Source organism: Pagrus pagrus, assembly GCF_965226575.1.
Source record: "Pagrus pagrus genome assembly, chromosome: 23".
Lineage (NCBI taxonomy): Eukaryota > Metazoa > Chordata > Actinopteri > Spariformes > Sparidae > Pagrus > Pagrus pagrus.
In genome coordinates, this window is record NC_140205.1 from 2377239 (window position 1) to 2402469 (window position 25231).

A 25231-nucleotide genomic window follows, 5' to 3' on the forward strand; every position below is an offset into this window, starting at 1 on the left:
CCATAAAAGTCAGCTAAAAAAATTGTTTCATCACTAATTCAAGTTTGGATATTCTCATTGTCAGTCTCAGTTAATTACAATCTACTGGAGGACTTGAGAAGATTGTTAGGAGACAACCTGCTCAGTATCCATTGCAACCACTGCAAATACTCTTTTTCAATGATTCCTACTTGCTTCTCAACCTCTTCTTTGACCCATACATCCACCTTGGTGTCCCCAATAACCTCGCCAAAGGGCCCTTTCCTAACAACCTCTTCTTTGACCCTTACAACCTCATTAAGGCCCCCTAGAAACTCCTCAATGTCCCCACAACCTCATCTTTAAGGACCCTACAACCTTCTCAAAGCCCCTTCCAACAGCTTTTGGTCCCTGAAACCTCCGCAAGGGCCTCTAGAACATCTACAACCCCTTCAAGAGTTACCTACTCTTACAACCTCCCTCAAAGTCTCCTACAAACCTCATCAAGGATCCCTACAACCTTTTCAAGGCCCCATACAACCACTTAATACACCCATACCACTTTGTCAAGAACCCACCAATAATCCCCTGCAGCTTCTTTAAGGCACCGTGCAACCTTTTTATGGATCCGTCTGGCCCCTGACAACCCCACCAAGCAATGTTAAAATGGTAACTTTGACATCCATCTTGTTTTTAACTTAACTTCAGTGCACACTTCCAACACATAATTGTAGGCTAGCATCTAAAAACACCACCAGCACATCAGCATTATCACTGTGAGCATGTTAGCTTGCTGCCATTAGCATCTAGGTTAAAGCATGGACATCTGCTATCATCAGGCTGCGTGCGAAATCACAAGCTAACGTACGTTTAGCATAGACGTATTATTTGCTGTTTTATTTTCCTCAAAAGTTTCCTCAAAAAAGGTTTTTAAAATACAGGCTATCGTTAGCATCCATCTTGTTTTTAACTTCACCAGCAGCATCGCCTATAAGCATTATCGCTTTGAGCATAGCCTACTAGCTTGCTGCTGTTAGCGGTCACAGCATTGCAGACGACTAGCATCAGGCTGCGTCTTAAATCACAAGGTAGCCTATTTAGCATGTTGTGCGCCATTTTAAACGAGTGTCCTAACTCCGAATCATTAGCCCACATTTGGAAAAGAGGTGCCCTAAAAAATGGAAGTAATATGCTAACGTTAGCTTAACGTTAACGTTCTCACGCTCACATCTAAAGTGCCTTCAAATTAGGCGGACTGTTTCTGTCACTTCAGATTAATAACACATATTTTAACTTGTCACAGTAAATGAACTTGAACGTGAATGAAGTCAAACGCAGATTTATTTGTTTTTATTATTTTCTGTTTGTCACCGTGTTCATCTGAGTGAATCACCAGGTGTGTTTCATTCACATACCTGTTGAATCTGCGCGTCACCGCTCCACACACACACACACACACACACACACACACACACACACTTCTCTCCTTCTAAGCTCCGCCCCTCGCGGAGCGAGAGAGGGAGACCCGCTGGTGAATAAGAAACATTCATTGAGAGAAGCGACAGACAGACAGTCAGACTGTCAGACAGACAGGACCGGACTCCTCTTCAAACTGTCTCACCTCCACAGGAGCCCGACTCCCGTCTCTCTGCCGGGGTTGGTCGGTGTTGGTCGGGTCAGCAGCGGACAGGTAAGACCTCTGAGCGTCGGTACTGTCAGTCAGTGCCTGATGATCGATCACCGATCAGCTGTGAACACTCCTGTATTGATCCTATATAACTGCTGTGTGTCGTGCTCATGCACAGCACGTTAACACTCCATGTTTCTGTAATAATGAATGTTCCTGCATGTTCTGGGTGTTGTGTGACAGACCTGCGGTGCTGGTTGTCTCAGCAGTGATCTGACAGGACTTAACTGTGTGGCATCTGTTATTTTAAAGGAATATTCTGACATTTATCAGCAGGTTTGCTTCATGGTTTGTGTATTTAACTTGCTTATACAACCATGTGCCCTGCAGAGTCACTTTGTTTCTGTCACATTATTTTAAATACTTCTGTGGGTCTTTTGTATAATAGCTCTGACTCAAGTCTTTACTCAAGGTCTGCTTACTGTGGCTCTCTCCAGAGCTTTCAGCAGCGTCTTGTCGCTCTCGCTGGAATTTGAGTCAAGAATTTTTTGCCTCAAGGTCAAGAATGAACTTTGATGTTGAAAATCAAACCAAACTCGACGACCTCAGGCTGAACCGAACTAGAATAAAAGCAATTAAATATTCCCACATCTCTTATTATAGCCTGTTGTTCATGATTTGTATGGAGGTCTACTGTTTATTGAACTTGTTTTTTACAGGACGTTAACAAAACTCGACTACCTCAGGCTCAACCGCACTAAAATAACAGCATCTTTTAAAAAATCTTTCTAATATGTAGCATTTCCACATTATAATGTCTGAAAACAACGAGACCATTGTTATATATTTGTTTAGTTTCGTACTTTTTGTACAAAATATTCCCAACATTGTTCAGTGATATATTTTTGATTATTCCTTCATCTCTTATTAAAGCCCATTGTTCAGGGTCTACTGTTTATTTAACCTGCTTTTACAGGACAAAGCTGCTCCCACAGTTTGTTTCTGTAATATTTAGCTGAGCACATATAAAATGTTTTTGCAGATCTTTGGTTTATAGTTTTTGACAAGTTGTAGCAAAAGAAATCTTGACTCAAGCTCCACTTACGAGCTCTCAGCCACACCTTACTGTCCTTGATGAATGAGTAGAGGATTTTCTTGTCAAACGGTCAAAAATAAACTTTGATTTTGAAAATTAAACAAAACTCAACCAGCATAAAGGTTAAACAAACATAAATAAAAGCATCTTTAAAAAGGAAAACTTTAGACTTTGTAACATTTCCTCCTTAAGATGTCTAAAACAATGAGACCATTGTTACATATTTTATTAAGTTGTGTACTTTGCCTCTTGTTTATGGTTTGTATGGAGACCTACTGTGTGTTTAACTTGCTTTTACAGGACATTTAACAAATCAAATCTTGATTCAGGCTCCACTTACTAGTTTTTCCTCTGAGGTTTTAGCTGCATCTTGTTTTCCTTGAACTTTAATAAAGTAAACAAAATTCAACTCGAGTAAAATGACAAGAAATAACGAAGGCTAAACAAAACCCAAATAAAAAGCTTTGAAAAGAAGACCTTTATGTACCATGCATGTACCATTTCCACATTAAAAAGGTTAAAAACAACAAGACCTTTGTTAAATATTTTGTTTAAAGCCTGAACGATATATATCTGTTGGCCAGAATGATATTACTAAAACACCCATTGAAGTTTACTGTTTCAGTGCACTGACAATAAAGTTTATTGTTAAGCTGTAAAATATCCTTCCTCTGTTACAGATCTTTATCACAGGTGTTTGATGACCACCACAAAGTATATCGGCTGATAATGTGTATCCTAATATCAGTATCGGCATTAGTCCAAAGACACTGATCACTGGTCGAGCTCTAAAATGTAGTTTATGTTTTGGAGAAAACACATTTTTATGTACCAGCTCTCCTCAGAGCTTTCAACTTGCTGTCCTTTGACCTCGAGTTCAGAGTTTCTGTCAAAACTACCTGTTTCCAAGGTCAAGAATGAACCCGACCCCGGAGAAATCTGTAATTTTGTTCAAGGTGATGGTGCGTTTCATTTGGTCGCCTGTCGCTGTAACTTCCAGGGTAACGTGAGACTGAAGAAGGACTCAGCAGACCATAAAACTTTACAACATACCTCCTCTGTGAACCTGATTTCTTCCAGAGTCACTTCGAGATAGATTTTCATCAGCAATGGCGGCTGTTTGACTATAAATACAACGAGTCCCATGATCTAACATTGTTTTGCGATGTTACCAAACATCTTTTGTTTTCATTGCTTTGATTCAGACGCCTCGCAACAGAAAACTCATACTGTACACATCTGTGGTCATGGAAACGGATATTTATTTTTAATAATATTTGATCATTCTCACCTGTTGATGATAATCATCATAACGACATATTTTAACCTCACTTGAACGTCATGAAAAGACACTTAACCTTCTGTCTTGTGATGACGTTCAGACAACACATCGCAGTGTTTGCTCGTCGTCTGTGATGAACCAAAGTGAGCGAGAGTTCAACTGTGAACTGGTCCGACTGAACTCAGACGAAACCTGCTGAACACACTGAAAGAATTCAGACTGTGTGAGTATAAGACAACCTAAGCAGCAGCACATGAAACCAACGCAACTCAACTAAATTAAAGATTAAACTTAAAACAGTCCTTTTAAACCCAGTGAAGAGTTGATCCACAGACTGACAGCTGCCTGTCCGTTAACTCGTCACACTGACCTCCTATAGGCATCTACAGACGCCACACAACAGTAACTACAGATTTACACTTGGCTTTACATTCCTCAACAGAAGACTTGACATTCAGCTGCTCAGCCAACCAGAGTTGATGAAACGTTAAAATGGAGGAAACTTATCTGAAGCCGAACGCTCATATCTATACATTCATCAGTTTCTGTCTGCTGACAGGTTTAATTTGAAAGTCGCCCTCGACTTCCTGACTTTCTGGATGGTTTCTGTAACCGTCAGCTCTCTGATCTCACTTCTCAGCATTCCTCTAACACCAGATAATCGCTTTGAGTGTTTTTTACTGAGCTTCTGTTTCATATTTCACACGTCACATCTGATTGTTCTCTTCAGACACACTGAACCAGAACTGTAACTCACAATTCTTTTCATTTTCCAATTATTTATTTCTACTTATCAGTTACATATTTGGGCCGTAAGTTGTCGTGTGTGAGCTGCAGCAGTTCAGCAATGCAGCCATCATGAGCCGGGATATGTCTCATGGATATGTGTCTCGCTAGCAAACCGCTGTAGACAAAAACTTAAAATCTAAAACCTTCTGCTTTCGTTTCTTTCCCGCTGCAATTCGTTACTACAGAAAGCTGTTGCGTCCCACCAATCTCCATTTTGTTTACATCTACTTCCCCATGAGATCGCGCGAGAGGGATCGCATGCGAGCCCAGCTTCAGTCTGCAGAGCCTTGAAGCCACAGAGCGGTGTTCGCTGTTTATTCAAGATTTACTGATATTGAAAGTGTCGTGTGTCCAAATTGCACCAAATTTGACACTGCACTTTCTCAGGTCCTCAGCAACAAACTTGTCAAGTGTGAAGTAGATCGGATGAACGGTTCTCGACATATGTGAATAACAGACGGACAGAGCTTCCTTGCTTTATAGTTGGATTTGAGTTCCAGCTTCCTGCTGTTCTTGTTGTCTTGTTGAATCTCTGTTTTCTCTTTCCACAGGTCGCACTGCAGTGATGTCATCACTCCTCCTCTCCCTCCTCCTCCTCCCCTTCCTTCTCCTCACCCCCGCCTCCACGTTGGAGTTTCGTTACCACAACAACCGTGAGATCGAGCAGTACTTCCTCCAGACCAACACCTCCAACCCGGACATCGCGCACATGTACAGCATCGGCCAGTCAGTGAAAGGTAACGACACACTCGCCTGTCTTTGATATCTGTAGATTTCAAAACAATGGAAGCGCAAAGAAACCAAACACACCTCAAAGCTTTGACAGAACTACTTTAAGACCAAAGAAGACCAACGAAGACCAAGGAGATCAAGTTTTACACCAACTTGTGGAGTCCATGCCAGCTCAAGTGCATCTATCATTAAGGCAAAAGGAGGACGTAACAAATACTGGGATAATCTGAAATTCAAGTACAAAAAGCTCTTTGTGGAATACTGTCAAATCCTGCTGGGCTCACGAGTCCTCAAGTTTTACACTAACTTGTGGAGTCCATACCAGCGTGAGTGCATTCTGCCATTAAGGCAAAAGCGCGACATACCAAATATTAAGATATTCTGAAATTTAAGTGCAAAAAGTTATTTGGATCACTGTCAAAACATGCTGTGATAGCCGGAGTCAGCAGGGTTTACATGAACTTGTGGGGTCCGTGCCAGCTCGAATGCATGTTGTCATTAAGGCAAAAGGGGAACAGACCAAATATGAAGATATTCTGAAATGTAAGTACAAAAAGTTGTTTGAATCACTGTCAAATCATGCTGTGTTAGCATGAGTCAGCAGGTTTTACACTAACTTGTGGAGTCCATGCCAGTGTGAGTGCATTCTGCCATTAAGGCAAAAGCGCGACATACCAAATATTGAGATATTCTGAAATTTAAGTGCAAAAAGTTATTTGGATCACTGTCAAAACATGCTGTGATAGCCGGAGTCAGCAGGGTTTACATGAACTTGTGGGGTCCGTGCCAGCTCGAATGCATGTTGTCATTAAGGCAAAAGGGGAACAGACCAAATATCAACATATTCTGAAATTTAAGTGTGGAAAGCTCTTTGTGGAACGCTGTCAAATCAAGCTGTGCTAGCATGAGTCAGCAGGTTTTACACTAACTTGTGGAGTCCATGCCAGCTCGAGTGCATGCTATCATTAAGGCAACAGTATTTGGCGACATACCAAATACTAGGATATTCTGAAAATTCAAGTATAAAAAGGTAGTTGATCAGTAAACTATTGGCTGTCAGTCAACATGTCACAGGCTGAGCCGTGGTTGGGTGATCACATAACGGGACTGGTTAATATAATCTGGGACGTCTTAATCTGGCTAATCACACACACACACACACACACACACACACACACACACACTCACAGACACACTAATCTGTGCTAATCTAGGACGCCAGCTGGCCCGCTTCCAACTGTGGTTTTGTGTGTTTTTTGAGGGTGTGTGTGTCACCTCGTCTGTCAGCAGCTCGACAGTATTTCCCCACATTTTACTGTGTTTTACTGCTGTGTGTGTGTGTGTGTGTGTGTGTGTGTGTGTGTGTGTGTGTGAGAGAGAGAGAGACTTGCTGAAGCTTGCAGCGCTTCATTCATTCACCTGCAGTCCCGTCATTCAAAATAGTTACAGTCGTCGTGCTTACCTGGAAACTTTTACTCACTAAATATGAGCGGCAGAGAGCAAACAGAAGCTCCTGCTGTAGAAACACCTCCATCAGAGTCTGACTTACAACCTTCATCATCTTCTCAGTCATAGGAAACGTCACGCAGATTACCTGCTGCTTGTTGGAAGTGATTCATGTACTGGGTGTTGGACTCTACCGGCTGATTCACTAAACCCCTGAATTAGTATTGCTACATTTTGTGTTTGTGCTGCCTTTAAATCTGAAGCGTGTGGTCGAGTTTCAACATAAGACGTTGAGTACAAAACTTTGCTTGGTGCTTAAGTGGTTTTAAGTGTTGCTGCTACATGACTGACTGTAAGAGCTGAACATCACCTTGTTGCCTTTTGTCTGCTGTTGAGAACAAATCCCACATTGATGTGTAACTCAGATGGATTTTTCTTGGTAAATATTAACTCCCGTTTGAGTTTATTCACAGCACTACAACACTTTTTGAAAGAATTTAACGAAGAAGAAGAAGAAGAAGAAGAAGAATCTTTTATTTCCAACTTAATTGAGAAAAATCACTCATTCATTCATTTGTCCTGCCCGTTAATACAACTTTCCAGATCGTGTCCTGGGAACAGTTTTATGTTTCTGGTTCGGTGGATTGCAGCTTCATTCATCTTTTCAAACACAACTCGTTGTTTCGAGTCTCTCGTCCGTGGAGGTGCTCAACAATCCTTAAAGATTTCAATGGACCAGTTCTGTTTTACTACCACCAACGTCACCTAACGTTGAGGCACAAAGATTATATTTAATTCAACCTGGGAGAAACGTTTACTCGGTTATTTTCCTGCTGAACAGATTATCACAGGCGTACACCACCTCTCTCAATTGAGCCATCTCAAACCAGCTCACAGTGTCGCTATACAGTTTATATTCACTGTAAAACATCTCGGTAAAATATTTTCCGCAGCAGATTCCCTCAGAAACACAAAATGTCACTTGTATAAATGTAGAAAACTCTGTTTACTGTGTTTCTCTCTCAGGTCAGCAGCTGTGGGTGTTGGCTCTGGGTCTCAGTCCTCGCCGTCACACCGTTGGCATCCCAGAGTTCAAATATGTGGCTAACATGCATGGAAACGAGGTGAACACACACACACACACACACACACACACACACACACACACATACACACACACACACTCACACACACACACACACGACCCCTCCCTGTTGACAGGAAGTAGGACTAAAAGGAGACTAAAGAGATCAACAAAAGCCATTCAGAGTCAAACACACTCCATACACACGGTTGTATTCAGACCACAGACTGTGTGTGTGTGTGTGTGTGTGTGTGTGTGTGTGTGTGTGTGTGTGTGTGTGGTGATCTGTATTAAATGGTAAAATGGACAGTAAGCTGAGGCTACATTCAAATGTCAGACAACTTTGTAAAACACACCTGTGGATGTGTTGAAGGACACAGCAGCAGCTGTAACTGAACCCACAAGAGAAGATCATTTCATTGACTGGAGTTCAGACGCTCGTCTGTCACCGCCGACACGACGAGGAAAAATAAATCTCATTCTCAGGTTTACTGACAGAGATTAGTGTTGTATTAATGTCATTTTCTGGGAGAAGCTGCGGTGGGTTAAATACTCAGAGGAGAGGAGCTGGACTATGTTCACAGCTAACGTGTAATTAAGAGACTTTTTTAACCAAACCAGAGTTGGTGAGTGATTTTGTTTCGTTTTTTTCTGTCGAGTTTGAATGAAGTGAAGATAAAATTACTGTTTCTGTAAATAAGGTCTGGTGGATTGAGCGAGCAGCTGTTTCTGGTTAAACAAAAAGGATCAGTCTGTAATGTTGTCAGACACTTGGAATAACCGATCCAAGCCTGTCAGCGGCAAAAACAAAACACTTTGAGCGGACGCACTTCACAGCTGCAGGCTCGATACTGAACCAACCTGGAAAACAGTCGTCACTTAACACACAAACACATGACGGGAGGATGCTAAAGTTAGCCTCTCGGTGCTAATCAGCTAATATTAGCATGCTAACATGTTAAACTAGGCTCCAAGTGTAAAGGAAACTCTGAGCGACCTCTGACCAGCATCTGGTTACCCTGGTGACGGCCCGCTGCTGACCACACTGCTGTGTGTGTGTGTGTGTGTGTGTGTGTGTGTGTGTGTGTGTGTGTGTGAGAGAGAGAGAGTCAATGGAAATGTCCTTAAATAGACGAGTCACGCCTGGACTCACAGTCACACACACAGTCAGCAAACAGGGGCAGCGGAGTGTGTCGGTCTCAGAGGAAACTTTCAGAAAAAGGCCTTTTCACTGGTTCACACACACACACACACACACACTATAACAGCAGGAATCTAACCTCTGTGTAAAAGTTGAAAAGGTGTCCTGTAGAGATTATTGTCTGTTGTGTGTGTGTGTGTGTGTGTGTGTGTGTGTGTGTGTGTGTGTGTCTTTGTGTGAACAGTTCCCAGAAAATATCGTTGTGTGTGTGACAGGATTTCGTTCCTTCACATCTAATACCCTCATTTACACTGTGAACGTGAAGAAAGTGTCACTGGGCTTCAATACCAGAGATGAAGCAGCGGTTCGATCCTGCAGACGGCCGACTTCTGTTCCTTCTATCTTACATCTTACTCCTGATACGACCCCCTACAGGCAGCAGTGGTTATTACACCCTGCAGTGCAGAGGAAGCAACATACTGATGATGTAAGCGTCCTCAGAGCTTAACTGTGCTAGTAGTGAAGCTAGGTCATCACAGTCAAAAGGTTTCATCCTCTGGGGAGCGTGAGCATACTCAATCAATCCTATAAAATCTGTTGTTTAGAGGTTATGCGTGTTGTGCGGATATGACCTCACTTTTTTCACCCCCCGTGTGGAGATGCAGTGTGTAGCACCGACAGGGAGGCAACTCAGCGGCTGCTAAATGTTTTTTTTTGTGTGTTTAGGTCTATCTGTGGAGGGATCGTGTCTATAATGTTGTCAGACACTTACGATAACAATCTGAGCCAAACAAGCAAAAACAAGCACTTGGTTGTGGAAATGCTTTGATGGTGCAATTCCCTGCAGGTGTACGGGCAGCCGCGAGATACAGTGCAGGTCAGGACCAGATGCTTGTGCGTAGGAATACGGACGTTGTTCAGTTGAGGGAATGTAGTCCCATGTAGAAATCAACTTTTCTGACAAATAACACCTGAAGACTGATGTATATTTTTTTAGGTGTGCTTTCTTTTTGGTGACTAAAATACATCCTGCTGTCGGTGCCGTTCAGCAGTAAAAAAAAAACCAGCTATCACTTTAATGCACCTGTTTTCACATACTGTACATGCTTAATGTTTAAATGTCCACATACCTCTGGCTACATGAGGTGCACACACTCTTGCAGCATGTTCTGCGTGTGCAAACGTCGCTGTTTGTGTAGGAAATGTTGTATGCATCGAGCTCGTAGGCACGCGTTGATTATACGTCTGACCACCGGTAGGAAACCGTTGTTAAGCAAACTTACAACAGAGGAAGAAAACAGCGTCGAATCAAACTCTCCCAAATAAACAGGTCAGATTAGCGAGGATTCATCTGTCGTCGGTGTCCTGATGAGCTGAATGCTGCTCAGTCAGTAGCAATAATGCAGTCCGGCTTCTCAGGACATAATCAGCACATGTGAGTTTGTCTGCTGACGTCACCGATGTGTGGACTAATGTCTAATTACACAGATGTCTTCAGCTCTGATTGAACAACAGTAATTTAAATGTAACCCCTCTGTTGTTGATCTCATCTGCACTGCAGCTCTGTGTTTAAAGAGCTCGTCCGTTTGTTGGTTGTTTTGTTTGTCAGCAGAATTAAATGCATGACTCGATGGCACGCAGCCGCCACCCTTCGACAATGATCCCGACACTACTTCTGTTCCCTAAAAATGATTTTTGCGGTACGTCGAGAAAGAACATTGTGTGTTTGTGTTTGTGTGGGCGAGAGGGAACGCGGGGCCGAGTTTCCTGTGGCGAAGGGAAAGTCAGCTGCAAACCGCCGTCTTTGACTCTGAGCTGTTATTGTCTCTGAGGACATTTTAACTGACCCTCTGAGCCATGTGAGGTCCACCTTCACTCGGCTTCACTCTGCTAATGTACAACAACGTAAACAGCGCTGGACCGGTTATATCTTGTTATCTAAACTGGTTTGAAGTTCCCAGTGGGAGCTGTGTAATCACTGACACTCTAACAGGAGAGATGTGGTGGGTTTTTTTTGCCTCGCGTTTGTTGGGTCTGTGTGCTGCCTGTAAGGAATACCTGCAGACAATACTCAGGGTTGAACAGCAACAAGACATTTTTAAGGATAAAAAATAATAAATCAGTTAAAATAAAGACAAAGCACAGAGCTTGTTTTAGTGAAGAACAGTAGAAAACAACATTATATTAAAAGCGTCTATAGTTTATGGGAAGCACAATGAACAGTGTTGTGTTTTTGCTTTCTTCAGGGCTTCAACTAACAATTAATTTCTTGATTAATCGATTAGTTGTTCATGTCTATAAAATGTCAGAAAATGGTGAAAAATGTCCACCTGTGTGTTCATTTTGTCCACAACCCAGAGATATTCAGTTTACTGTCACAGAGGAGGAAAGAAACCAGGAAACATTCGCATTTAAGAAGCTGGAATCAAAATTTTGACTTCTTTTTTCTTAAAAAATGACTCAAACTGATGAATCGATTATCAAAAAAGCCGTCGATTAATTTAATAGTCGACAACTAATCGTTTGAAGCAGTGCTCCTCTCCAGACGCAGGACACTGGGATTGACACTGTGTTATTAATAGATTACATTAAAACAAGAGTAAACTATGCAGTTTGTCTACTCCAACAATGCTTCAGAGGAAACAGTTAGTTTGGGACTATTGTCTGTTTGATTTGTGCAGTAGTGACTGTGTGTGTGGGCCTGAGTCAAAACAAACTGGATAATGACGGCACATGTCACCGGTGCCGCGGTGTTTTTGGACAACAATGGAGCTCTGTGGCACACAGGAAGAAGATCTATCAGGCCGAGATACAAACACAATACTTGTTAGTGACGGCAGCGAAGAGAAAAGGGAAGAAGAAGACAGTTTAGACGAGCGTTGGAGGAAAGAAAAATGATGGCTGCAGGCACAGCTAGTCCTGACATGAGTGTGTGTGAGTGTATGGCGGCTTTGTGCACACACACCTTTCCCACCCTTCTCTCTTTCTCCACCCTGAGGCCCTCATTCATTCACAACGTTTTCCTGCCCACCAATCATCCGGCTGTATCAGAGAGAACAGCCTCTGACTCGTCTCTGGATCACGTTTCGACTCCTCGCTGACTCACGACATCACTCTCTCGCCCGCTGGTTTCCATCAGGAGGGAACATGCAGTGCTCCCTGAGTCATGTTCACAAAATATGAATGAGTTCAAGTACGAAGCTGAGCAGAAGTGAGAAGAGGAGGTTTTTGTAGTTTGCGTTCATCCTGACGCACCAGACTCCATTCAGATTTTAGCCAAATTAACCCAAGAAATGACTCGTGATTTCTGCTGCACTTTTTCAGATTTTACCACATTTATCTGCTTAAATTTATACTTTTGGTCAATTTCTAATTTATGTACAACTGTGTGTGTGTGTGTGTGTGTGTGTGTGTGTGTGTGTGTGTGTGTGTGCAGGTCCTTGGCCGGGTGCTGTTGCTACAACTAATCGACGACCTGGTGGCTGGTTACCGTAGGAATGAAACGTGGTCACTGCTGATGCTGAACAGCACCCGCATCCACATCCTGCCGACGATGAACCCGGACGGCTTCGATTCTTCAAACACAGACTGCCAGTACAGCGTTGGCAGGTACACACACACACACACACACGGCTCATTAAAGATCCAGTAATCTACCTTTTTTGTTTGTAAAATTGAATCAAACGACTGAAAGTGTTTCTTGCAGTGATGAATCCCAACAGAATTATCACAAACTCTGCAGCGCTACAGACCTTTTTAGCCTCTTTAAGGTCCAATTTTTGTTTTTCCGGCCTACTTTTGTTCACCGTCTGTTTCCTGCAGCAGCAGGACGCCGCTTTCATCCATCGAGCTCAATAAAATATATTGATTACAGCAATTTAAAAGAGCTTTTTTAAGGTTGGAAAGTCTTAAGATAAACCGAGCCGGATCCATCAAATGTCGGCTTCATATAGTGGTTAAAATGTGTGTGTGTGTGTGTCAGACCAAATGTCAAAACAAGACTTGAGACGTGAGACGACACTCGTGATTGTCGTGTATAGACTAAACTCTGCAACGCTCCAACGCCCAAAACAATCTGATACGCAGGAAAACCAGACACACACTGCAGATCTGTATCACACACACACACACACACACACACACAGTTTACAGTCACGGTTAAAGCCCCTAAGTATCTAATTATAAGTGTTTTGACTTCTTCTAATGTCCCGTAAATAGGTGTGTGTCGGTGCTATTGTATTAATCACGTGTGGAGACGTTAATCTGTTCACACACTCTCATTACGAGGACTCACAAAGAACTTCCATTATAAAGGTTTGGTCAGGTTCAGTGTGTGTGTGTGTGTGTGTGTGTGTGTGTGTGTGTGTGGTCTGTCTGAGGTCACCACTTTCCAAACCGTATAAGGAAACGTTTCACTGAAGCGGCTCAAACTGAAGAAAATCAGCCAATGAGATGAGGTTGTTTCAGCAGGTCGGGGCAGAAATAAACTTGTGTTTTGTTTTTTTAATCAATTAAAAAAGTTTTTTATCGATTCTAGTTCACTCATGTCACATCACCGACTCCTGAAACTGCAGTCAGACCAAAGGGATGAGCTCACATCCTGTGATTCATGTTCCAGTGGATGAAGAGACAAAAACTGCTATTAAGTAATTATTGTTGTTAACTGGGATTTTCAGCTCCTTGTGTCGAGCTTTAAACAGACATGAACACTGAACAGTGGAAGAAGACGTTCCTTTAAATTTACCTGAAGTAAAATGTGTCCTGTGACTGATGAACTATTATATATGACATTATTAGATTATTTAGACTGATGCATCAATGTTAGAGCTTTATATTATAGATCGTTTGAACAACTTTAAAAACAGCCGTGTTAGGGTCCGTGTCCACACGGTGTCTTTTTTCATCTTGTCTCTATGACAACAATATCTCGACACTGATCCTTTGTGGTTTAACATCCTTTCGTTTTTTTGACATCAGAGCGAGGAGGATGTGGGTTCATGACATGATCCATATCCAAATCAGTTAGCATGTTAGCTCGTCCGGTTCCCTCGTCTCAAAGTCTGTGAGTTTGAAATGAGGTGTGTGGTTTTACAGTTTTGTTGTCCAACATAAAATCCATCCTTAAATGTCCCACAGTTTAATTATAAAGCTCCTCTGTGTGTTAAAAACAGCTAGCGGTTGCTAACAACTGTCTAAATGAGGCTACAGAGGTTGTCGGGGACTTTACAACTCGTACATTGATCAGTTTATAGAAAACCTGGATAGTAATTGTGCTCAGTGGTGGTAAAGTCATGTGACTGTGATGTCGTCTGTTTGTAGCCTCACATTAGCTTTTTACTGCTACACACTTAATTTACACTTCAAACATCACAGAAGTGGAGTTCATCTGTGAAGATTACGTTGATGAACTAAACCTGGAAGGATCAGAAACTTGAGATTATTTCCAGCGATAATCCAAAATCCAATTTAAAACTCTCGCAGGCTTTTTGTCGAGGGAACCAGGGCGACTTTATGGCGTCTGTGATTTTGCCGTTTAAATAAAGACACTCTCTCCCTGGAGGCATCACAGGGTCGTGGGAAACACTTTTCCAACACGAGTGCCTTGCCCATGGGAGCCTCGGTAGCATCTGCTGCTTCTCCTGGACTGATTTATGGACTCCACTTTGGTTTATGACTAAACCCTCAGCTGTACTTTGTGCTAAGCTATAATTAGCAAATGTTAGCATGCTAAAATGCTAAAGTAAAGTGTTGAACATTGTATTGTAGTATTTTTACCTTAAAGCACCAGGCACAGCCACTATTTTATTTTCGAGTGTAAAATGTGAAGCCATTGCAGAAGTGCCTCAAACCTGCGCTCCACTGGTTGCAAAAAGAAATCCGATTGTACATAAGCTTATGAAAAAACAAACTGAAGAGTTAATGGTCTCAATCTCTAGTTTCTTCTTCAATACAGCAGATGTTCATTTTAAATAGACAATGAAGCAGGTTATTTTTTTTAAGGGCGTGGCTACCTTGTGATTGACAAGTAGCTTCCAGGGATCCAATCAGAACATCCCTTCTGGCTCCAACCTCTCGTCAAACGATGGTCCGTTCTCGAACCATAAACCCAAGATGGCGACATCCGAAACACCAAACTCGAGGCTTCAAACCAGTTGCCCAAAAACCAGTGGATGTCGTCACTGTGGGCTACACTTTCCACCGCGGCTGTAGAGTCGCGAGTCTTGTTTGTTTGACGGATGACGGAAATAATGACACTGAAAAGAGCAAAACATGTTCAAAAACGGTCCCTGTAGTTATTCGGTCCCCAGAAATACAGTGAACAGTCGTCTTCTGTCTGTTTCAGGTTCAATGAAAACGGCATCGACCTGAACAGGAACTTCCCCGACGCTTTCGCCGGTCTCAAACGGCAGCAGCAGGTTGACGAGGCGAAGCGGGAGGCAGAGGTCGGTCATCACCTAACTTCTTTCTATCGTCTGGGTCAGCTGAGACTGAGACCAGTACAAGAAACTGCAGATATATATATATATATTTGAGATGTGTTTTTTGAAATGTACATTCTGGGTCAGAACCAATGGTCTTGGAGTTGAGAGCTACAGACAGACGTCAGAAAGTATATCATAACCCTGAAAACCAAAAGAGTTAGAGACTAGAAGATGAATCTTGTGACATGCTTGACATGACAAGGACATTTCTAGGGGACATTGTGCTAAAAAAAATGCAATACTTTTCAAAAATCACCAAAAGTGACTGTAAGAATAAGGCAAGAAAACAGGAGTTAAACTAGAAATCACAACTCTGGAGCCAAAAGAGCTACAGACTTGACATTTTCAGGACTTGTGATGAATCTTGAGACAAATTATTTTGGGTTTCACCAGCTTTATTCTGTAAACAATGATTTAAAGACGATGTGTCTGAAGTCCCCTCTTTGATTGGCAGCTTGCTGTGTGATGTGTTTCAGGTCAGAGCTGTGATTGGCTGGCTGAAGATGGAGAGTTTTGTTCTCTCTGCGAACCTTCACGGAGGAGCTCTGGTGGCCAGTTATCCTTACGACAACAGCAACGGAGGTAAACACACGTGCAGAAACTGCAGTTTAAGTATCTGCAGTGTTGCGTGTTTGTAGGTTTAGTCCTCGGCTGAGTGCAGAGACGAAATGAAGCCTGAAGTTAAACAACAATTAGACGATAACTCCGTGAAAAGACAAAACTAGGTGGTCCACAACAATCCAATAATGATGTGCTGGTTTTTCCTTCATATGAAAGTGCAGAGCAGAGCGAGAGAAACAGGAAACCGGCTCTTAGACTCAATCCCATGACATTGTTGAGGAGCGTCAGATAAATATACAAGTTCAGTTGAGCGACTTGGCCACACACTGCGATCGCAACCAAGAGCAGTTTAAAGAGCCTCCGAAGTGCCTTCAAGAGCACAACACACAAGCAGAGCGTTCTGGAGGACTTTGGACCAGAAGAAGCTCTTTTATTTGAGTCTGTCTTCTGGATTTAAGTGGATTTGTGGCGTTATCTCATCCAGATAACTCGTTAATCCGACTGTGTGAGGCTCCGTGCTGTGACCCCGTCTTCATATTTCCAGGTCCTGAGGGACGTAACTCGATTTCCTGATATTTCACGACACATTTCCTGCTGTTGGTACATCTATAACTTTCAAAACCAGACTTACAAGGTTACAATACAACACAATACAATATGTTACAGTAACGAAAAAGACAAAATGGCTCAAAATGAAATGTTGCAACTGCAATAAAACAAACACAACAGACACGTCTCAGTCATTAACAGGATCATAGAGAGCACTTTGACATCTGTGAGTCCAGTTAATATAATCAATTAGACACGAAAACAGAACTTAAGTGGTTTTATTTCTATTTGTCATCAAACTAAATCCCTTTAATTAACCTACAGGCTGATTTTTATCATTCAGTTTATGCTTTGATATTTTATCTCATGAGTTTTTCCTGTCAGTCTGTTGTTTTAGTGTCTCTCTCTCTCATTTAAAAATCATCTGACATTTATTGCATGTAACACTAAACACGACTCACCTGTCCTTCCAGGCAGCGAGCAGGTGGGCGGGGCCAGCATCAGCCCCGACGACGACGTGTTCATTCACCTGGCGAAGGTGTACTCACACAGCCACGGCACCATGCACCGAGGGAACGTCTGTGGCGACAGCAGACCGTTCCTGGACGGCATCACCAACGGATACCAGTGGTACCCTCTGTCAGGTCAGCATGTCGGAGTACAGGCGTGTTTTTTAACCAGGAAGGATTCGATGAAACGAAGCAGATATATTTGTACAATCTGATTCAAGCACTGAAATAGATCAGTTTCTTTACATTATACTTGAAATACTGAATCAGAAATACCCAGAATGTCCTCTGCAAACACGAACATGTGATACAGTTGATAAACTTATATCGATGTCTTTTTTCGTTGGTTTCTGTGATCGAGACACGTGTCAGAGTTCACATCAAACCCAGATGGAGGTCAGCTTGTAGTCTTTCGCAGCACGCCGGGCCGGAGGGAGTGAAAACAAACACGGCGCCGCAGGTCGCGTTCAAGACGAGAGAAGACGAGAAAACTCTGAGATGTTAGACTTTCCTCTCCCGTGTGTGTGTGTGTGTGGGAGTGAATACTGAGGAGGAGGAGGTCAGCTTACGTTTAGAAGGAACATCTCACAGACGTTGTACATTTTTATTATAGTTAAATCTGAAATAATGTGACAGCAGGATAAACAAAGATGCTGCAACGAGCTCACAGGATTCTCACAGGTCCTTGAAATCCTTGATAAATAGATATGGGTCATGTAAAGTGCTTGAACTGATTCGTACTGTGCAAGAATAGAAACTGAAGTCCCCTTGATATTTTTATGCCTCGGTGCAGCCAGAGGCGTTATGTTTTTGGGTTATCTGCTCTGTTCTCATGAACCGTATCTCAGGAACACTGTGAATGTCCTTCAATCTGGAGCAAATGTCCACTTAGACTCAGAGATCAACTGTGGTGGTCAAAGGCCCGGCTCTGCTCGGACTTGCATTTCCATCACAGCTGGTCTACCTGCCTGAAGGTGTGTCTTAAACCAATGTGTCAGTACGTTTCTCTGTGCACTGCGCTGTTTTTACCCGCTCATCTTGATGGCCGCTGCTCTGTGGAGGCTTCAGATTCACACTCAACAAGAGAAGGAATCTCTGGATTTACATGATAAAAGTCTGCAGGCAGTGAAACTTAAAACCAGTCTAGATTCTGGATACATGCACCTCTCCACCACCCGACCTTCAGCCCTGCACTCTCTACTGCGCTACAAAAAGGACAAACTACTTCTTCAGTGTCGCTGTGTAGAAAGACTTCAGATGAGACAGATACTGAAGACAGAAACATCAGTGATCTGCCTCCTCTGGTTTCCTGCTGCAGAAACACGATCGCTGCAACCCGATCAGCTGACTGACGGCTACAGAACCAGACGGACGGACGGAGCCGAGTTTTTATATCCTGATAACCTGATGACGCTTCAGTTAATCCTCTGAACTCAGCTTCAGTCCTGAAACAACATCAACAATCTGACACAAAGTTAATAGTGTGTGTGTGTGTGTGTGTGTGTGTGTGTGTGTGTGTGTGTGTGTGTGTGTAGGTGGGATGCAGGACTATAACTATGTGTGGGCTCAGTGTTTGGAGTTGACTCTGGAGGTTTCCTGCTGCAAGTTTCCTCCAGTCAGTCAACTTCCTGCCATGTGGACGGAGAACAGGAAGTCTCTGCTGGCCTTCATCCAACAGGTCCACCTGGGTCAGTACCTGTCTGTCTGTCTGTCTGTCTGTGTGTCTCTTTACCTGTCTGTGTCTGTGTGGGTCTTGTCTGTCTACCTGTCTCCGTGGTTACCTGTAGGCTGTGTCTCTCCTCCAGTGTTTAACTGAACCAGGATCAATACTTAATAATCACCTGACACTACCTGTTTGTGTGTTTGTGTTCAGGGGTCAAAGGTCAAGTGTTCGATGGCTCTGGAGCTCCAGTACAGAACGCGGTGGTGGAGGTCAAAGGTCGCAGTAACATGTGTCCGTTCAGAACCGACAAACATGGAGAATATTACAGACTGCTGCTGCCTGGAAACTACAGCTTCACGGTGAGCGACACAGCGACACAGCGACCTCTAGTGGCAGAACTACTGTCCTACAACGACACAACACAGGAGCTACACATTTAATCAGAACCTTTTGTTTATTAAACAGTTTAATTTATTACAGAAATATTAAGCTACATAATATCTCTGAAAGGAGTGTCAGCAAAGAGAGATGAAGTCATGACATCACTTCCCGGCTAGCAATGCTGCAGCTAAATGGCAGATATATTAAATAAAAAGGTTGCTAGCCACGTGAAATACAGTTGGGAAAGACTTTTTCTTCGAGGCTGCATTTTGAATTAGCTTTGTAATTTTAGCGTAGCATGATAATGGGGTTTTGTGGAGGTTTCACGTCAGCTCCCTAAACTGTGATTAGCTAAAGTAGACAGGCAGACAGATTGTAGGAAAACCTGGTGACATTGAGCTAATCCTGGTTTCTAATCTCTGTGATTGACAGGTGACGTACCCGGGTCACGAGGTTATGACGGAGACACTTAACGTCCCATATGGTCCTGATAACTACTCCGCCATGAAACACGACTTCCAGTTACGACGGATCGCCGCAACAACGGGCAGCACCTCGGCTAACCTCACCCAGGCTAACCCCACCACTTCCTGTAACCACACAGTACAGCTGCATGCAGGCGGCGCCATCGCCAGGCCCACATGGACACGACTAGCTGTGGGGTTCGGTCTGGTGGCGGCACTCCGATCCCTGATCGACTGAAGCAGCCTGGTGCTCAGTGTGACAATCAACCTGCAGGAAAAACGGACAAAAACACGTGGCACACCAGAGGTTTCTGAAGAGACGGGAGTCTGGGTTTGCCTCTCGTCATCAGCTCTGTCTGAGCCGGACAATTCTGATTGGAGGTCTAAGGAGTTAGCCGGAGCGGCGTGTACAACCCTGGTCAGAAGAGAAAGTTCACTAGCTAGCTGGATTGCTAACTAAGCAGCACTTATTGTGGGATGATAAAGTTAGACGATAAAAAAATGGAAAACTATCTAAGCTGGTGTGCTAACAGCTAACATGCTAGCAGCCGGGATAAATGGCGAGTGTTTGTCAGACAAGATGGCCAAGCTAGCTGGATTGCTAACTAGCCTGCATTTGTTCTGACAGTAAAATCACACGATACTAATTGGCAAACTACTGTAGCTTGTGAGCTAACAGCTTATAAAGAAGGTTAAGGGGAACATGCTAACGCTAGTTAGTCACAACAGCCAAGCCAGCTGGTTTGCTTGCTACGTAGCAAGTTACAGCTCTGCCTCAAACTGAAATTAACGCAGTTTATGAACAAGACACTTATTCGTACCGCTGCCTTCATCTCGTAGCCTGAAAACCAGCTACTTTTTGGCGAAGGTTATATTTTGTCAGAGGGGCAACATAGCTAATACGCTCAGCTAAACTAGCTTTGTCTGTTTTTTTTATTCTCTGGCTCTCCATTCCCTAAAAAGTTAGCACTGTCGAGACATTTTGCTGTTACGCAGCGGTGGAGAATCGCTTCACAAATTTTGCACAGATTTAAAACACCCCCAGCAGGCGAATTTGCAGGTTGCAGCCGTTTTAGTGAAAATAACGTGCTCTTGCTGCAAAATTACACAATTTTAAAGGCTGGTGGTAATAACAGAAACCACTGAAAAGCTGAACATGTGCGGAAAAAAAATTTAAAGACTTCCTCAAGAGAAGTTAGGTTTTTGTAATGATTTCCAGTAATACCAGCAGCCAATCCCAAGACCAGGCAGAACTCCACAAGAAAAAGTGAGGATTTAAGGGAAAGGATAGAGAGAAACCTCAGGAGAAGTTGAAACAATAATAGGAACATAAAGCACACACTGCCACTTTCCTGCACTGTACAGACTATATAGATAAGTTATGCACTCTCACAGGAATAAAGAGGTTTTTAAATCTGGACTGAATTTAAAAGGATCACAGTAGGAAAAAGCTCCGCTGCCAGAGGATTTTGTCTTCCCTGCTGAGATGTTCCAGCCTGTGGAGGGAACGATAAGGTTCATTAAGTGTGTTGGAGATGGAACATGTAATTTTATATGTGAGGAGGAGGACTTTAAAAGTAGCACTTGCAGGGACTGAGTGCTGTTTTTAGAGAGGGAGGAAGTATTTAAGGACATTACAGTACACAAGTGTTAAGATTACCACGACATGAGCTGCGAAATTAAACGATCTCGTGAGGCGACGCATTAATCATCTGAGCTCACTGAGGTGCGTTTGATTTATGACTCCAGAGGATGAATGATGCAGCCACTCATCTTTTCTGCTTATTTTATCTGCTTTGGGAGTTTTAAACCATCTTATTCATTCCTACAGGACAGATTAGTCCAGTAGTTTCCAACCTGAGGCTTTAGACCCCCCACAGGACGCTTCTTAAACTCCAGAACTTGCCTTTGAATTGTCACATTTTTAAGTTTTCTTCAGTATCAAAGTTATCCAGTGATAATTGTCTGTACTTCCATGTCTCCACTGTAAACAGGAACAGCTAACAGCTAATTCAGCATACTTTTGATGGTGCTATTTTGCCAAAATTCAAACAAATGTACTTGTAATTTTATGTTTTTAAATCAACCTGAACGTGTTTTTCCTGAATTGCAGTTTTTTAGCGTAACAAAACTATAAAGACGTAGCTCTAATTTGGCTGAAGACAGAACATTTTTCTGGAGTTATAGTTTCCAAAAACATCTTGGAACCTAATAAATGACATATTCCTTTACAGAAATCAAACATCTCATCAGTTTTAGACGTTTTTAGGATTATACAAGTTTTATTTACTGTAACAGATAATGTGCATTTTTGTTAAAATGTCCCACAATGATGTTTATGTTCCTGTAACACTCTATACATTCAGAGTGTGTCAGCTGAAGCCAGTATCTGTACACAGTATATATTTATATACATTATACAACACACGTGTATCAAGTTCAGAGCTCCGATAACAAAACAGCAGGTGTGAAGCTTCTTTTAACACGAGGTCGGAGGTTGAATCTCGAACCTCAGCGGCCTTCTGCACATTTTACCTTCATTCAGACTTTGTTTTTGCCAAATATTGTTTGTTCTTTTTCTACTTTTGTACTGTTTGATATTAATGTTGCTTCATGAATAATCCTCTGTGCCATGTTGTAACTGTGGTGACTGCAGGATCCAGTCACACATAAAACATCTGACCTCATCGTTGTTGTTGTTGCTTTTTTCCTGTTTCATGTTTCACGATGCTGTAAAACTTTAATATGTGTGGAGGCTCAGAAACTGATGTCAAGTTAGATTATCTTATCTTTCTGAAACAAAATCCTGAATTCAGTCACAATTGTAAAAATCAGTTAAGCCAACTTTTCAGTTTCACACATGTAAGAAAAGATTCCCCCTGAACTTTTTTCAAACATAATTTTTTCCTGAAAAAAGTGTTTTCACTCCATTTCACACATGACAAAAAAAATTCTCAGTTTCTCAAATGAAAATAAAAACATTATATTATAAATATTTATATTTGTACATTTATTTCTCTTTCTGATATATCTACTTCTTAAAAAGTTTTTTGTGCGAGAGCAAACTGCTGATATTTAAAGTTAACTGTGTATTGAAACCATAACAGTAACAGTACTGTTGATTATGATGTCAGCCAGTTAAGACCTACAGCATATGGACACAAGTATTTGGCAACACTGCCACCTTGTGGTCTTAATGGAGAGCTACACTTTTTTTTTGTTCTTGAAGGAGCAGATACAACGAACTGTATTGTAATCTCGTGTTTTTGTTCGCTGTCCATAAATCCGCGCAGAAATCGTAGGGGGAAAAAACGCTTCAGAATTTGCCTGATAATCTTCACATTTCTTTCTTTTTAAATTTCTCAATACTCAGTTTGATTTAGTATTAAACTTATCCAGTCAAATTTATCTAAAACTCGGTGGATGTACTGCAAGTTCTGAAGCGTCAGTTTTCTATGATTTCTCAGTTGACAGTCCCAATCAGCTCAAAGAAAAATAAAGCAGCTCGTCAAATGTGCCGTTGTGTGTCATTAAAAGTATGCCGGATTAGCTATTAGCACTTCCTTAACGCAGTGTGGCCATGAATTTACACATAAGTATCACTGGATTACTCAAATACTGAAGAAAACGTAAAATGTGAAGATTCCAGGGCGAGTTCTGAAGCGTCTTTTTTATGATTTCTAGGTGGATTTATGGATGTTTATTCACGATGGACATGAGAGATAATGATATCCTTGAAAAGGTGAAGTCATGGCCATGGATGTACAGACAACTATCACTGGATTAGTTTAATACGGAAGAAAACTTAAAAATGTGAAGATCCCAGGGCAAGTTCTGAGGCGTGTGTTTTCTATGATTTCTAAAGAAGCCTGTCAAATGTGCTGTTGCTGTGTCATTAAAAGTATGCTGAATTGTCTACTAACGCTTCCCGATTGCAGCGTGACCATGAATTTGCACATAAGTATCACTGGATTACTTAAATACTGAGGACACCCTAAAAACGTGAAGATCCAGGGCAAGTTCTGAATGTTTTTTTCCCCTATGATTTCTAGGCGGATTTATTTATTTATTCGCGGTGAACATGAGAGAGATAATGATATCCTTGAAAGTTGAAGTCACTCTGAATCAAACTGATGTGTTTCATTACTGTCTGTTCACATTTGACTGAGGTATAACGTCGAAAATTAGTTGCTATAATATCCTCCAAGACTTGCTGTCAGATCCACAGCAGCTGACCGTTCAAATCAGCTAATTTTATTATTATACCTCAGTCAAATGTGAACAGACAGTAATGAAACACGTCAGTTTGATTCAGAGTGACATCAGTTTATTAAGGATATCATTATCTTTCGTGTTCATCGCGAATAAACTTCCATAAATACGCTTAGAAATTATAGAAAAAAGACGCTTCAAAACTCGCCCTGAAATCTTCACATTTTAAGGTTTTCTTCAGTATTTAAGCAATTCGGTGACACTTATGGTTAAATGAATGGTCAAACTGCAATAGGAACGTGGTAATAGCTACTTCGGCATACTTTTCATGACACAGCAACAGCACATTTGACGAGTTTCTTTATTTTTCATGTAGCTGACTTGGACTGTCAGCTGAGAAATCATAGAAAACAGACGCTTCAGAACTCGCAATGAAATCTTCACATTTAAAGGTTTTCTTCATTATTAAAGCAATCCAGTGATAGTTAAGGTTAAATGAATCGCCACACTGCAATCAGAACGTGCTAAAAGACCATTCGTCATACTTTAATGGCACCAATTGGCCGAAATATCAACAAATACAGGCTTAAAACATGAAGGAGTTTGATCGCTGATTTGGACGGTCAGCTGCTGTGGATGTGAAACGCAAGTCTTGGAGGATATTGTAGCAGCTAATTTTAGAAGTTATACCTCAGCCAATCATCATTTTAATTCAGAGTGACTTCAGCTTATAAAGGATATCAATATCGTTCATGTGCATCGCAAAGAAACGTTGATACATCCGCTTAGAAGTCATAGAAAAAAGGCGCTTACAGAACTCGCCCTGAAATCTTCACATTTTAAGGTTTTCTTCAGTATTTCAGCAATTCTGTGATACTTATGGCCAAATCAATGGCCCCACTGCAATAAGGACGTGTTAATAGCCAATTCGGCGCCCTTTGAGCGACACATCAACAGCTGTTTTGCGAGTTTCTTCATTTTCCATGTAACTGACTTGGACTGTCAGCTGAAAGGGGGTCTTACTGAACTCGCCCTGAAATCTTCACATTTTAAAGTTGTGTTCAGTATTTTAGCAATTCTGTGATACTTATGGTCAAATCAATGGCCCCACTGCAATAAGGACGTGGTAATAGCCAATTCGGCGCCCTTTGAGCGACACAACAACATCTATTTTGCGAGTTTCTGCATTTCTATGTAACTGAATTGGACTGTCAGCTGAAAGGGGGGCTTACAGAACTCGCCCTGAAATCTTCAC

The 25231-nt window shown here is 42.1% G+C and overlaps 1 protein-coding gene across 2 annotated transcripts; it reads left to right on the top strand.

The window, feature by feature from the left end:
* Positions 1-1530: 1530 nt before the first annotated feature.
* Positions 1531-22452, top strand: cpm (carboxypeptidase M). Of its 2 annotated transcripts, none has more exons than XM_084346544.1 (10): positions 1531-1648; positions 5304-5489; positions 7957-8054; positions 12592-12764; positions 15499-15598; positions 16114-16219; positions 17221-17391; positions 18792-18944; positions 19130-19278; positions 19733-22452. In XM_084346544.1, the coding sequence occupies exons 2-10, from the start codon at positions 5318-5320 to the stop codon at positions 20000-20002; spliced, it is 1392 nt and encodes a 463-aa protein (XP_084202670.1). In that variant the 5' UTR covers positions 1531-1648; positions 5304-5317; the 3' UTR covers positions 20003-22452. The 2 variants fall into 2 exon arrangements, with proteins under 2 accessions (XP_084202670.1, XP_084202671.1); XM_084346545.1 differs by lacking the exon at positions 1531-1648 and adding an exon at positions 4141-4186.
* Positions 22453-25231: the final 2779 nt, after the last annotated feature.